Source organism: Prunus mume, linkage group LG2 (assembly GCF_029339155.1).
Source record: "Prunus mume cultivar Tortuosa linkage group LG2, ASM2933915v1, whole genome shotgun sequence".
Lineage (NCBI taxonomy): Eukaryota > Viridiplantae > Streptophyta > Magnoliopsida > Rosales > Rosaceae > Prunus > Prunus mume.
In genome coordinates this window covers 15,437,990-15,451,696 of record NC_142699.1, presented here as the reverse complement: position 1 = coordinate 15,451,696, position 13,707 = coordinate 15,437,990, and the positions used below count along the sequence as shown (strand labels likewise).

The window sequence follows — 13,707 nt, the reverse complement described above, 5'->3', positions numbered from 1 at the left end:
AGTGACTAATCCCTTTCGCTGCGGGAGCTCTCCCAAAGGAGGTAAACAGCTGGCCACGAAATGTGCTCCATTCCCATGGGCGGGGATCGAACTCCCAACCTCATGGTTAAGGGATGAGGTTTCGTTAATTAATTTCTGTTAGTCTGCAGTTAGCAAGAAGCAAGCATCGGGCTCCAGCTTATCCAAAATGGCGGCTACTCAACTCTGAAGCTGAGCTCCTAATTAATTTTGATTGCAAAATGAAATCTGCTCACTTCTCACACCTCTCAGCCCCAATCCGTGCCCAAAATCCTAAACACACTTCTTCTTCTTCAGTTAATCTTCTCCGGCCCTGCAAATTCAGCTCTGTTTCTCTGACCTCGCCTTCAAAGCGGTCCCGTTTATTCACGCTTTGCGCTTCCAATTCCACTAAAACGTCGTCTTCCCTGTCCGAACCGGCCGTGACGGACCTCACCAAGGATGCTTTTCTTCAAATCGATAATGATGTGTCGCAAGGTCCATTGAATGTGGAAGTCAGAAACCCTAGCGTTCCGAGTCCGTCGGTGGCCAAATTGAGCTTGAGCGACCAAGCTTTCTTTCTCCTGACCTTCATCGCCTGCACGGTATTGGCCTCAATTCTATTCTTCCATATTTAGATCACTTAAATTTTTATTTTTGATGTGGAAATTGGGATTAATCTGTAAAATAAATGATAAATTTGAAGACTTTTTATATATTTATTTATTTTGATGCAAGAGTCACGGATCAAGAAGTTAATTTTGTTCATCATTGCTGATACGAGCATGGATTAATTTCATTGTGTGCAGACTTCTGTTGCATTTATGAGCTTTGTAATTGCAGCTGTACCAACGCTTTGTGTAAGTTGTCGTCTGCTCATTCTGCATTTCAGTTTAAAGGAAAAAGCAAGTGCTTAGAAAATCAGTTAATTTGTTTTAGGGAGTTTTGACTTTACAATGGGATAATATTTTTCACTTAAACCCTAAACCCTGAATCATATTCTATTCACTTCTATTTCTATCTTTCTACTATTTGTTCTTGGGTCTTGGTTCGTTTGCAATTGATCGTTCTATCCATTCTTTGATAGCTGTAAGTCACTTTAAAAATCTTTTCTTTGGTTTGAATCTCATGTTTGGAATTTGGTCCAAATTCTGGTTCCAATGTGGCTCGTTTCTTGTATATTCTGTAGGCAATGGGGAGAGCTGCAGTATCTCTTTCAAAGCTGGCGGATACAGCTCGTGAAGAACTCCCTAGTACTATGGTTGCCATTAGGCTTTCAGGCATGGAAATAAGTGATCTTACACTGGAACTGAGTGATCTAAGGTGATAATTACATCTTTCTTTCTGATTCGTTGTTATGATCCATTGATTAATCAATTGAGTGCTATTGAACCTTTCAGCATTACTTTATAGCTTCTCTTTATAATTGAATAGTGAAGATTTCATGAGGCAATTGGCTATCAGTCATATCTGTCAAACCTTTCTTATTAATTTTCTCCTTTATGTGTGTTTCATTCATGTTGTGTGAGTTTTATATCTCAATTGCTAAATTGTATTATGTATGTCATGCTTTTATTCCATTCTTCGCTCAGCCAAGAGATAGCTGATGGGGTCAGTAAATCCACTCAAGCTGTTCAAGCTGCGGAAGCTGGGATTCGGCAGATTGGTTCACTTGCTCGACAGCAGACTATGTGTATGTTTTAAGCTCCATCTTGTATAGAATTTGATCTGCTGCTGTTTTGCGTAATACAGGCTTTCCATTGATCTTCACCCACTTCTAAACAAGTACTAATAATCTATTGTGATACAGCTATGATTCAAGAGAGGGCGAGCCTGCCCATCATCTCTTTGCAACCTGCTGTTGTTGGAGCAGCAAAGAAGACTTCTCGTGCTGTTGGCCAAGCCACCAGGACGCTCATGAATATAATCTCTCGAAGGGACTTAGAGAATAAGGATGACATTGGAATTGATAGGGTGGAAATTTGAGTTTGCCGCACTTAAAATCAGTAACTTTATTCTCACCAACTTTGTGCACATACTTGTATGTACTCCATTATTTCCACCCTAAACCCTAAACCCGTTTGTGAAATAGTTTACACTGAAAAGTTTGCGCCCTTGATACAGCTTGTAGAGCAGTTATTGTAAGTGCAAATGCCCCGAAGTTAGGGATAAGTCGTCAAGATACCGTTGACTTCATAGTAGCTTATAAGCTCCCGTTGCAGTGGTGGTCCAGTTCTTCGAATTCAAGCTGTCAAAGGAGTAAGAAGTTCCTAAGCTCCTATTGTGATGCTGGTCCAAATGTGAGATTCCTTTATTACCGTTCCAAACTAAGGTTGGCCGGTACAACAACATTGATGATGTAATGGACTCTTTGTGGTACAGAGGTGCTGTAGAACCGAAAGAAAAAGAAATTGCAGAGAGAAAATGAAAAAGAGGATAAGTTTATTGTTCATTCAGCTGTTGTTTATTTATGCTTGCCAACTATCTGATCTGATCCATCAGCTGCAATTACTGAAGATGGTTCTGGTATGCCTACGCGTATGCTCTCTTTCTGAAGTATGAAGGTGGTATGGTATTGGTTTGGTCATTACCATCATACCTTTTTTTTCTTCGTAATTGCTCTTTTGTATTGCTTTCACAGTAGAAGAGACCTCCTCCTCCTCCTAATTCTATGGTTGACCGTCCCTTGCTCCTCTATTGTGTGGTTGAAAAGGAGCTAAGCGACTTGAGAAACAAAGAATATATCGCAAAAAAGATAAGGGTTATTTCAAGCAATAACATCTTCCTGTTCCAAATAATAACCTAAATTAAATAGCAGGAAGAAAGGAAAGAGGGTGATCTGATAATATTAATAGAATAGGCACGCAGGCACATCAATTTTATATAAGTTGAGTTTCAGAAACAGAGAAAACAGGGGCAAGGCAACCCAAATTTGCCTGCCTGAATGAGTAAGATACGGTTCATCAAATCAAGTCAATCAAGTAAAACATCCCAAACAAATGAAATCTTGCCTAATAATACCCGACCCTTGGAGATGGAGTTGGAGTTGGAGTTGGAGCTCCAGTTTTCCGTCCCCCACGGTTTGCAGATTTATGATTTTGATGAGAGGAGTACAAAGTAGGCTGAGGCAGAGGGGGCTTCATATTCTCTTTGTTCATCAAGCTTCTCAGCATATACCTGGGAGCCGGAGCCGGAGTTGGAGACGGAGCCTGTTGAGTCTCCACCACCGAGTAAGCAGCAGATACTGATTTCCTCAAGCTTTGAAGCTTCCTACTGCTAGTAGTAGTACGAGTGCTGGTTCTTTTGGCAGATTCTACTGTGACACCCAGCTTATTATTGTACTTATATTTAGAGCCGGACGCAGACGCGGCAGTTGTTGAATAATTTGTCTCACAACCGCCCCCCTTTACCTTGATCTTATTCTTCCTATTCAGCCGCTCATTCCTTCTAGCAGAATACTCCTCGTAAAACCTACCCCTTTCAAACAAAGGACTCGAATTCAACGAACTCAGCCTACGGCTGCTGCTGCTATCAGTATCTCCACCACCACCACAATAATCTTCCTTGCCCAATTCCTCTCCAGTTACCATCTTTTCTAAAGCCCTCAGTTCCCACGAAATGGAGCGGTATTCAGGTCGAAGCTCCGCTTCTTCCATCTCCCATGTGCCTGTGCGCCTTGCTTTCTCCGATTTTCTTAAAGAACCGCCTGAGCCAATTCCAAAACTATTTATATAATCAATTCACTTCAATACCAAAATTAAAAACCGAATTCGAAAACGAAAAACCAGACCTGTTAAAATTTTATCGGTTTGCTCGAACCCGATCTCGGACCGCCCTGCTGGGGTTGGCATACAGTTTGAGTTTGATCCGAGGACCCGACGGGGTCGAAGCCTGATGGGTGATTTAGCAAGCGGAGGCTTGCGATCTGGTTTCATCTTTGACATTGATGATTGATGGTGTTCAAACTTCAGAGCAGATTGCAAAATACCCAGAGAGAGAGAGAGCGCAGAGAAGAAGAAGGTGCTTAACTTTATCGTTGTATTGGTATCTGTGTTGCTTGGTTTTATTGTGTGAGAGAACCAGTGCCTTTGAAATATTAAAAGGTCTAGCGCCTCCAACGGTCATATTTTTTATCGGACGGTCTAGCGTGCATTCTTTGAAATTTAAACGGTAGAGTATATTTTTCATTAAATACCTGAATTTTCCTTTTAGTGTTTGAGGATTTGTCAACTAAAGCGCTCATCGATACTGAGAAATTATAAAGTGTTACTGTCTCACCACGTCAGTTGGTGATACCCCGCTCAAAATTTGTCTAAAAAAATTAAACTTTTAGCTGTATTTAAAACTTACATTCATAATAAAACTGAAGGAAAAAATAAATAGAAAAATACAGAGATTAAGATTTGGTGAAATAGTCTCAAAGTCAAAATTAAACTTTTTTGTTTTTTGTTTGTTTTTATTAGAATTCAAGAATACTATACTGGGTTACGAACAATGGGCTTTAGCTTTCGTTTAGGGCACTGTATTTTATAAAATAAGTTTGTACTTTTTTGGACTATATATACAGTGTGTTCGAGTTGGATTAGATACTCATCTCTGTGTGTTTAAGTCCATCCAATTCACATCACTGGTGCTGTTAATGTTAATCGCATTAACATCACTACTGTGAATTCAGATTCAACCACCAAGTGGAAAGTCGCAAGATAACAATCATTTTATACAAGTCTTATTAAGTTCCTGCCTCCCTTTCTTCCCTAGCCAATAGCGACACCTCTCCTTCCCTTCATTAGGATCTATCAAATATGCCTAACCGAGCTTTTTACTTAAGGGATTTGGTCGTAGAATCGACATTTGGAGGCTTGGATCGCCTCGTCGATTGGGTCAGGCCGAGGAAAAAAGGCTTAGACACTTCTTTTGTGTATTTTAAATGAAAATATTGTTCAAATTCAAAGTCACTCCTTTTGTTTGTTATATAGGGAAATTTGCTCCTCGCTTGTATAATTTGTGCAAACATGTCCTCTTTTTAAAATTATCACTAAAATATCCTCTATAAATACTTCATATTGTCTACATATCACTTCTTTTTCGCATTCCTTACTTTCTCCCAACCGCTTGTCTCTTAAGTCGCACTATGCTCCTTCATCATCTTCTTCACTTCATCCCCAAATCATCAAAACCAAAACCCTAATATGCATAAATTTAAAGCCCTTAAATGTGAAAATTATTTAGCGAAACCCTAAAATGCGAAAATTCATTGGAATCCCAAAATGCGAAAAACCCACTAGTGAAATCTAAAAATGTGAAAATGCATTTGCAGAACACCAAAGACTCCAAAACCCCAAAAGTGAAAATTTTATAACATGTCCAAAATGTGAAATTTCATTCTAGCAACCCATATAGGCAAAAATTTCTTCATGCCAAAATTCATTAGCAAAACCCTAAAAAGCGAAAAAATTCTTTCACATAGCCCCGAAAATGCGAAAATTGATTAGCGAAATGCTAGAAGGCGAAAATCCGTTCACAGAGCTCCTAAAATCTGCTTATGATTTTAACAAAATCTGCTTATGATTTTAACAATCTATGTAACTTTTTGTTTATTGATTCCTATTACTTTATATGTTTACTTGCTACAGTACCTCCTGAAACATTGGTGAAATCTTATATTGTCCTTTGGAAGTTAAAGTGATCCACTTTGACCTCTTGACTAGAGTTTGGTGTTCCATGTTGCCCCATGCCATTAACTCCATCTAAATCTCTGTCAATTTTGATCCATGGACAAATTATATGTAAGCCATGGGAAAATTCACCAATTTCCCTGTTGTATGTAGGAATAGCAGCAAAGTATTGATTCGATTGATCCATGGAGTACGTCAACAAAGTGGTTGATGGTTAGGACTTAGGACAAACACAGTGGCTTTGCTGGCGGAGCTTCTTATTAATCGCATAATTAGCATAGGGCGCCTAAGAGCTTAGCTTAGGAGAGGACGATACCCTATCTACACTACATGATATCAAGTTAATGGGGGTCTGTCTGTCTAAATCATGAATCATGATTAATTCAAGAGCTATATAGAAAACGAATAACTAGAGTGAGTGTGTACGTACGTACGCAGTTTGGTATCATGTCGATCGGCAATAACTTTCATATCATATGTCATATGTAATGGATTAGCAATGGCTTTTTTAACTACAAAAAGGTTGCTATCATGCTTTTCGTCGACTCTTATCTAACATGTGAAGTCATGGTGATCATCGATCGAGAACCAAATGCACGCACGCTTCACTCTGATAAACATCACATATATATATAGAGGGAGAGAGAGAAAAAATAAAATTAAAGAGGGTAGCTTTAGCTATGGAAAAGGACTGATATGCATTTCATATAATATTCCACAAATAATATGACAAACGAAGCTGGCGCCGCACCTAATGCAGAAAGATGCCTTTCTGCCGCTTATAAACTAGCTAGCTAGCTAGTTGAAATGACAAATTCTTTTGCCAAACACATTGAAAATGGAAGTAGAAATTATTTCCAAAGAGAAAATTAAACCATCTTGCCCAACACCCTCTCATCTGAGAATTTTTAAGCTTTCACTTCTGGACCAGCTCATACCAGCTCCCTATGCTCCCGTAATCCTCTTTTATCATCCTCCTATAAATGAAAATGACGATGATAATATTAATAGCAGGTTACATTTGCTAAAGACCTCTTTGGCAGAAACCTTAACTGGGTTTTACCCACTTGCTGGGGAGATCAAAGATGACCTGTCCATTGACTGCAACGACCAAGGAGCTCATTATGTGGAAGCCCGAGTTAACTACTCTAGTCTTGATGAATTTCTCAGCCGACCTGACCTTTTGCTTCTACTACATCGCTTCCTCCCTTGTGATGTAACAACTGTAGGTGCAAGTGTAACCAACATTCAAGTCAATGTGTTCAAATGTGGTGGCATCGCCATCGGCCTATGCATCTCACACAAGATCCTTGATGGTGCTGCTTTGTGCACCTTTCTCAAATCCTGGACTGCCATTGCTCGTGTGCGCAGCAGCACCAGCAGCCCTGGGCCCGGCTCTTTGTTAAGAACATTCTCCTCCTCCTCCTCCTCATCATCAGATTCAATATTAATATCATCATCATCATCATCATCATCAGATTCAGATGATCATCAAACAGAAGACGCAACAACATATGCAAGCGTAGCTTCTTCAATAATAGGAGGGCCCAATTTATTTGCTGCAACTCGTCTGTTCCCCACCAACGATGAATTATGGCTTAGAGATTCATCAATTCCGATGTGGGGTTCCTTGTTCATAAAGGACGGCAAGTCCTCATGCGTCACAAAAAGATTTGTATTTGATGCCTCAGCTATAGCCAACCTCAAGGACATGGCCAAAAGTTCATCATCATGTGTGCAAGTACTGAAACGTGGACCCACGCGTGTCGAAGTGGTTTCGGCTTTCATATGGCAATGCGCCATGGCTGCCTCTAAACAAAAATATGGTTTCCAAAGGCCTTCAGTGCTGACTCACACGGTGAACTTGCGCTCAAGGATATTCTTAGATGATGCTTATGAGGCTGCAGCAGCATCAGATACTGCCGCTGCTGCGGATTTAAATTTGGAGAATTCTATTGGAAACCTCCTTTGGATAGCGGCTGCCCGATGTCCGACGGTAATGCTAGATGAGGAGGAGGAGATGGTTGTGGTGGCTACTAATAATAATAATAATAGCTCCGCCTCCAGATCAAGAATATTGCATGGGTTGGTGAGTGAGTTGAGAAATGCATTGTCAAAAGTTGATGGTGGATTTGTTAAGAAAATGCGATCAGGCGAGGAGGGGAAGTCTCTCATGTTGACGTGTCTGAAAGAAATAATTAAAACAAAAGAAGAAGAAGAAGAAAAAAAAGATTATTATGGGTTCAGCAGTTGGTGTAAGTTTGGGTTGTACGAAGCTGGTGATTTTGGGTGGGGAAAGCCAATCTGGGTCAGCAGCATTGCTTCCACAGGTAATTCCGTCTTCATGAATCTCATCATTTTGGTGGACACCAAGTTGGGTGATGGAATAGAAGCATGGGTCACGTTGGACCAACATCACATGGCTCTTCTCCAATCCAATCCCCTACTCCAAAAATTCGTTTCATTCGACCCCACTCCTTTACTACTCCTTTGATATCATATTATTGTACAATATATCATTAATATTTATTTTATGCCAACAAACAAGACAGGTTAACTTGTTAATCTCATTTCACATTTTTGTGGTACAAAAATATCACCTTCCTACTAACATTACTCTTTCACAAATAATAAGCTTAACTCAACCTGGAAACATAACAGCTCAGCACTTGTAAATTACAAGCCTAACTGAGAGATTACTAACATATTTAATGAATACAATTCAACGGTCAAGATTAAAAGTATGTGATCAATTCTTAACACAAAATAGTTATTGGAGAAAAAAAAGAATTTTATTTCAATTTTATTTTTTTTGTTTATAATAATTATTATAAAAAAAGAAAGAAAGAAAAATAAAATACACATAATAATATTCATTAATTGATATGACATGACCACGTCAACTGCTACCTAAAATAATTTGCTATTATGACCAATTTTGTGTGTCTAAATAGCATTACTTATATATATATATATGTGTGTGTATGAGAGATTGTCTTCATTTAACGAAAAAAGCATACAATAATTTAATTTTAAAAAAATAAAATAAAAAACAACTGTTGATTTTTCGGGTCAATGAATTTCAAAATCTAACTGATCTCCTTGTTGTGGGACGATCCACAGTGGATCGAAACCAGCCAAGGCCGGTCTTCTTGCTCTTGGGGACCAATTAAAAAATGCAATGAGTGTCTGACTGACTGAATTGAGAAAAAGAAGTCGATCGATGTATACCTTGTGTAAATAATAATTTAAAGGGAAAAAAATGAAAAATTAAGCGAAGCTATCAAGACCGTTGAACGTGGAAGTTGGAACAACAGGACAAACTGACAGAAGAAGAGTTAACCCTCTTCCCTTTCTCTTCTTTAGCCACGCAGCTTGAAAATGGAATAATGAAAAATCAACGAAAAGAAAAAAAAAAAAAAAAACTAAATAAAAGAGATCAACTTTTTCCTTCTTTTCTTCTTCTTCTTCTTGGTTTTGGTCTGACTGGCTCTGGCATGGCTCATCTCCTTATCCTCTCCTCTCCCTTATCCATCAGTTTGTGTTTCTTTGCTTGGTTGCAAGGTTTCTTGGTCGTTCATGGCAATACTAATCTCACCCACTCTTCTTTTACGCCCATTAATCGTGATCTGTACCATTCCAGGTGACGTCTACTCTCTTTTTCTTTCCCTTATTCTATTTTTTACTGTGTTCCGATCTTTTTGCACTTCCCATATGTCTTTTTTGCCTGAATTAATCTGGCTCCTCTGGGTTGCGCTGAATTGGAAGTGTATTCATTGATTTTTCTTTGAATCTTAAAATGGGTTTTCTGTATATTTATTTCATTTCTTGTTTTCTTCGTGGAAGGAATTAGGGCTGATACTGACTGACTCTATGGTTGGTTGTTCAGAAATTGTAGGGAACTGAATGCCTGAATCTTGTTCTGGCTATTCACTAACAATTCATATCTTTGGTTTACTTGATGTCAACTTGTTATGAATTTCTCAGTTTTTTTAACCTTGAAAACATCGTATATATGTATATAACAATCAGACTTTCCTTTTACTGGTCTGCAGTGGGGATTTGATGGAAGAAATAAAAGCTTTGGTCTTTCGTCACCCAGACCGGCTCACTGTAGGTTGCCTTTGCCGGTTTATTGTTTTCCTGAAATTCATTTAGTTTCCTAAAACTTTGATGTTAATGACAGTTCGATACAATTAAATCTCGAAACAAGGGCTACTCTGCTGAGATCGCAGTAGTTACCTATTGCCGGAGAAGGCAAGAGACTGATGACAGGCCAAAGTTTCGGATACTTCTTGTAAGTTTTTAATGTATTTTTATGCGTTGAATTCCTATTAATTAGATTTTGCATTCAGGGTTGGCTGTTTATAGGCCTTAATGTTCTTTGATTTTTCAAGTTAAACAAAGGCGGGGATTTCCATATGCTTCAACACTATATCAAACTGTAGTAATGAATTACAGAATATTTATAATCTGTTTTTTAGCGTATAGATAATCTCAGATTGGTAATGGCTGGTGTTTTTGACAGATGATTCCTTGTCTTCCAGAGTTTTGGACAGCATGGAAGGGAGCTCATTACATCTGAGCTTGCTTTGCGAATCCTTTCAATCTTGAGTAAAGAACAGTTTCTACCCAACCTGGACCCATCCTCCTTAGACCACACCCTTGACAAACTCTTGATAAAGGTAACTTTTTGATAATGTGCAGCAAGACTCTTTCCCTAATAATTATTAATGTAGATGCAATTTGCTTTTACCAGATGATGTCAACTGTTTATGTAAACGCTTCTGCTTTTGCTTCATCCATCTAAGCAGCATACTACAACATGAGCTAGAAATATTAGGGTCACTAGAATTTGAAATAATGGATAGGCCCCTCCTTTGCATATCTTCATCTTCTTCCACTTCAAGTATCTGGCTTTCACTTCAATCTATCTGGCATTTCTTCAGAAATTATGAGCAATATTTTTATGCCCTCTGCGGTTTACCTCTAGTGTGAGTATATGAGCTCAAACTTACAAGTTGGCAACTCCTTATTTGGAGATGATTTGTTTCCATGTTTCTCGTGGATCCTTCTGCATGTATTGAGAGAAGTTTATATTATTTGTTAGGGGGTTTACAACTGGTACACTTGATCTATAGTACTTATCATTAGAACCTGATGCCCCAGGGCTTGAAATACTTTCCTCTTCAATTCTGATGAGCTATTTCATCGGAGATACTTGAAGAACTTTGGTATTTTTTGAGTTCTGATATCTAATTTTATGTCAGATGGTTCCTATGGAAAACATAAATGGCCGCAGAATTGTTGAAGCAGGAGATCTCTGTGAGAGGAGAAATGGTAAAGCAGTTGATTTTGTGGATTTTGAAATATACTTATTTATACACACACTCTATTATAAATAGAATCCTCTTTGTCAATCAACATATATGCAATATCAAATGTTCCCCTATTATTTAAACGGAACTAGTAATAGATTTTAAAAGCAAGGATAGCATGACAATTGTATAAATTACCCCATTTTCCAGTAGTCCGTACTTTTACTCCTGTTCCTAGACCAACTTTCTGCACTCACGTGTGAATATTGTTCTAGCATGTATTATGTATGTATGTGTGTGTGTGTGTGTGTGTGAGTGTGTGAATACCCCATATGTATGTATGTATGTATATTGTGTTTAAGTTTGCATCTTGTGACAGGGAGAGGAGTTGATCTCAACCGTAATTGGAGCGTAGATTGGGGCAAAAAGGAGAAGGTTAATCACGCTTGTTCATTTGATGCTAGTCTTATTTTCTTATTCATGCTATACCGCATATATCATGCTGCTTGTTTATTTCATCTTTTAGTTGTTTTCTTGAGGTGGACCTTGTTTACCATTTATAGCAGTGCACGTAATATATAACACATCATTAGATGAAGCTGTAGTCTCATTCATTGTTTTTCCTGCTTTCTCTCTTTAAATTAAATATTCAACTGTCATTTTGTTTCTTGTGCTATTTTGTGCTTAAGACTCTTCTTTCATTTTTATGTTGTTTTTCTACTACAGGATTATGATCCATATGAGGAAAATCCTGGAACTGCTCCTTTCAGCGAACCTGAAACTCAGATAATGCGGAAAGTTGCCATGTCATTTGATCCACACATATGGGTTAATATACACTCTGGAATGGAGGTACATCAGACAAACTTTCAGTTATTATTCCCTACTGTTGACTCCGAAATCATATTCACAATTTCTGGAAATTTCTGATTAAAGCACTTCTGTTTTACAAAAGTAGCAATGTCACCTACGATTTTATCACTTACAGTGTATACTTTTTTATATTCTTTTACCAATTACCATTGTAGTGACCCTTAATTTTTGTTTAATTTTTATTTTAGGGTTTGTGTACTCTGCATATGGCACATTTCTTATATAGCTTCTGTTTTTTTAGGCTCTATTTATGCCATATGACCATAAGAACACAACCCCTGATGGAGTTTCCTCGCACCAGATGAAGTCATTGCTTGAGGAACTCAACCATCTGCATTGCCAAAGGCGTTGCATGATTGGGTCTGGTGGAGGTTCTGTTGGGTTAGTATTACCAACAGTCACTATTTTTGTTCAGCTGTTCGTTGTTATTATTACCAATGATATCTTCTGTTTTTTGCTTGCCAAATATGATTGATTACATGGCGGGGATGCTAGCCTCAATAACCAATTGAATTGTGCTGGAGGATGAGGTCTAGAGGGTTTTACAGAGGAAATTTGGCACTCGTGAGGGCATAGTAGTAGTTGGACTGCAAGGCTGAAGGCCTGCTGGGTCTAAAATTTTAAGTAGTTTAGTTGGCTCATTAATCTTTACACTTCAACATGAGCCAGAGTTTAAAGAATTTAAAGCTCACTATTTTAAAATGCTTATTGTAAGTTTTTCCATTAAATTTTAATACGGCTTAATTGTAGGTATCTGGCACACGGGACATCAACTGATTATATGTTTGATATTGTAAGGGTGCCAATGGCTTTCACCTTTGAGGTTTGTCAAATTATCCCTCTTTTTCCTTCAAATTTATGATCTCAAGGAAAACTTGACTAAGACAAATCTGCATCCTTTTTCATTTTGACTAAGATATATGGAGATGGAGCAGCATCATCAAGAGATTGCTTCAAAATGTTCAATCCCACTGACTTTGGTACCTTCAATGTATGTTAGTTTTTTGGTTCATCTTTTAAGTTTCAGCATATACAGAACCAACAGTTAATGAAATGGAGTCTCAATGAACCAACAGTTAATGTTTAACAGTGTAAAATTTTCGCTTTCAGAGAGTTCTCAATGAATGGTCTGCGGCATTTTTCACAATTTTTAAATTGGGGCCAAACCAGCTTGGTGAAAATTATTCCAAGGCTTCTGTGCCCACCTTAGACAAGTGGGTATCCATAGATGAGTATCTTGACGGGTACTTGGTTGAGAGGAGTAGCAGATATGGAAAGAAGACGGAGGTGCTTGAATTAGGAATGCAGGAGATAAGAACATATTTCAGGCTCTTCTTGTTATCTTCCGTCCTGTTATTGTTCATGTTCTGTTCCAGAATTTCAAAAGGCAAGTGTGCTAGACCAATTGTTTCTGCTATTGCACTCTGATATTGAGAAACAACCCGGCGTCAGCAGCTTCCTGCCGCACTGGACTGATCGGATGTGGTTCTGCACATTCCACCACTTCTCCATTTGTTTCCAATAGTTTTAGTGAAACACCATGAGCAGCAAGAAGTTGAGGTCCGTAATTTGAAGTGAATTTTGATTTACCCGTTCCTAGTCGTCATGGGAAGAACAGGAAAAATAAGAATATATATGCCAAATTTTTGAGATAGGATCTCTTCACATTTTCATATGTACAAGTACACACAATACGAACAATTTTTCTTAACTCATAGTGTAATTGTTTACTCTGTAAAACTCGTCATATTCTTTTCAAGTGAAGCATCAATGTATTTGCTTACTGATTCTTCGGATGTCTTAATTTTGCATATCACAACACCGGACTAAAATATAATGCACAT

At 38.2% G+C, this 13,707-nt stretch overlaps 4 protein-coding genes across 7 annotated transcripts; 3 read left to right on the top strand and 1 right to left on the bottom strand.

Annotated features, from left to right (window-relative positions):
- The first annotated feature begins 17 nt into the window (after positions 1 to 17).
- Positions 18 to 2,449, top strand: LOC103321145 (uncharacterized). 3 transcript variants are annotated; one of them, XR_513381.2, is made up of 6 exons: positions 18 to 602; positions 807 to 857; positions 1,187 to 1,320; positions 1,590 to 1,690; positions 1,808 to 2,038; positions 2,122 to 2,276. XR_513381.2 is itself a non-coding variant. In XM_008222919.2 (5 exons), the coding sequence occupies exons 1-5, from the start codon at positions 240 to 242 to the stop codon at positions 1,981 to 1,983; spliced, it is 825 nt and encodes a 274-aa protein (XP_008221141.2). In that variant the 5' UTR covers positions 18 to 239; the 3' UTR covers positions 1,984 to 2,449. The 3 variants fall into 3 exon arrangements, 2 of the variants coding, with proteins under 2 accessions (XP_008221141.2, XP_008221143.1); XM_008222919.2 differs by having other exon boundaries at positions 1,808 to 2,449; XM_008222921.2 differs by lacking the exon at positions 807 to 857 and having other exon boundaries at positions 105 to 602; positions 1,808 to 2,449.
- Positions 2,450 to 2,845: 396 nt separating this feature from the next.
- On the bottom strand, positions 2,846 to 4,064 carry LOC103321147 (uncharacterized). Its single transcript, XM_008222922.2, has 2 exons — positions 3,788 to 4,064; positions 2,846 to 3,703 (listed from the first exon to the last, which is right to left on the bottom strand). The coding sequence occupies exons 1-2, from the start codon at positions 3,939 to 3,941 to the stop codon at positions 3,009 to 3,011; spliced, it is 849 nt and encodes a 282-aa protein (XP_008221144.2). The 5' UTR covers positions 3,942 to 4,064; the 3' UTR covers positions 2,846 to 3,008.
- Positions 4,065 to 6,510: 2,446 nt separating this feature from the next.
- LOC103321367 (epi-neemfruitin B 7-O-acetyltransferse L7AT-like) lies at positions 6,511 to 8,211 on the top strand. The gene has a single exon (XM_089046622.1). The coding sequence runs from the start codon at positions 6,511 to 6,513 to the stop codon at positions 8,164 to 8,166; it is 1,656 nt and encodes a 551-aa protein (XP_088902748.1). The 3' UTR covers positions 8,167 to 8,211.
- Positions 8,212 to 8,992: 781 nt separating this feature from the next.
- LOC103321148 (Zn-dependent exopeptidases superfamily protein) lies at positions 8,993 to 13,652 on the top strand. 2 transcript variants are annotated; one of them, XM_008222924.2, is made up of 11 exons: positions 8,993 to 9,315; positions 9,728 to 9,785; positions 9,859 to 9,969; positions 10,220 to 10,357; positions 10,943 to 11,012; positions 11,370 to 11,425; positions 11,717 to 11,842; positions 12,105 to 12,244; positions 12,614 to 12,686; positions 12,780 to 12,854; positions 12,974 to 13,652. In XM_008222924.2, the coding sequence occupies exons 1-11, from the start codon at positions 9,062 to 9,064 to the stop codon at positions 13,289 to 13,291; spliced, it is 1,419 nt and encodes a 472-aa protein (XP_008221146.2). In that variant the 5' UTR covers positions 8,993 to 9,061; the 3' UTR covers positions 13,292 to 13,652. The 2 variants fall into 2 exon arrangements, with proteins under 2 accessions (XP_008221146.2, XP_088901367.1); XM_089045241.1 differs by having other exon boundaries at positions 8,996 to 9,315; positions 12,165 to 12,244.
- The last annotated feature ends 55 nt before the right edge of the window (positions 13,653 to 13,707 follow it).

Excerpts from the sequence above, each read along its gene's own strand:
- LOC103321145 (XM_008222919.2), top strand. The coding sequence starts at position 240 with ATGAAATCTGCTCACTTCTCACACCTCTCAGCCCCAATCCGTGCCCAA. Across the intron at positions 1,321-1,589 it reads CTGGAACTGAGTGATCTAAG|CCAAGAGATAGCTGATGGGG; the intron begins GTGATAATTACA and ends TTCTTCGCTCAG. Across the intron at positions 1,691-1,807 it reads TGCTCGACAGCAGACTATGT|CTATGATTCAAGAGAGGGCG; the intron begins GTATGTTTTAAG and ends ATTGTGATACAG.
- LOC103321148 (XM_008222924.2), top strand. The coding sequence starts at position 9,062 with ATGAAAAATCAACGAAAAGAAAAAAAAAAAAAAAAACTAAATAAAAGA. Across the intron at positions 9,970-10,219 it reads CAAAGTTTCGGATACTTCTT|AGTTTTGGACAGCATGGAAG; the intron begins GTAAGTTTTTAA and ends CTTGTCTTCCAG. Across the intron at positions 10,358-10,942 it reads TTGACAAACTCTTGATAAAG|ATGGTTCCTATGGAAAACAT; the intron begins GTAACTTTTTGA and ends ATTTTATGTCAG.
- LOC103321367 (XM_089046622.1), top strand. The coding sequence starts at position 6,511 with ATGGAAGTAGAAATTATTTCCAAAGAGAAAATTAAACCATCTTGCCCA.
- LOC103321147 (XM_008222922.2), bottom strand. The coding sequence starts at position 3,941 with ATGTCAAAGATGAAACCAGATCGCAAGCCTCCGCTTGCTAAATCACCC. Across the intron at positions 3,704-3,787 it reads AACCGATAAAATTTTAACAG|GCGGTTCTTTAAGAAAATCG; the intron begins GTCTGGTTTTTC and ends GAATTGGCTCAG.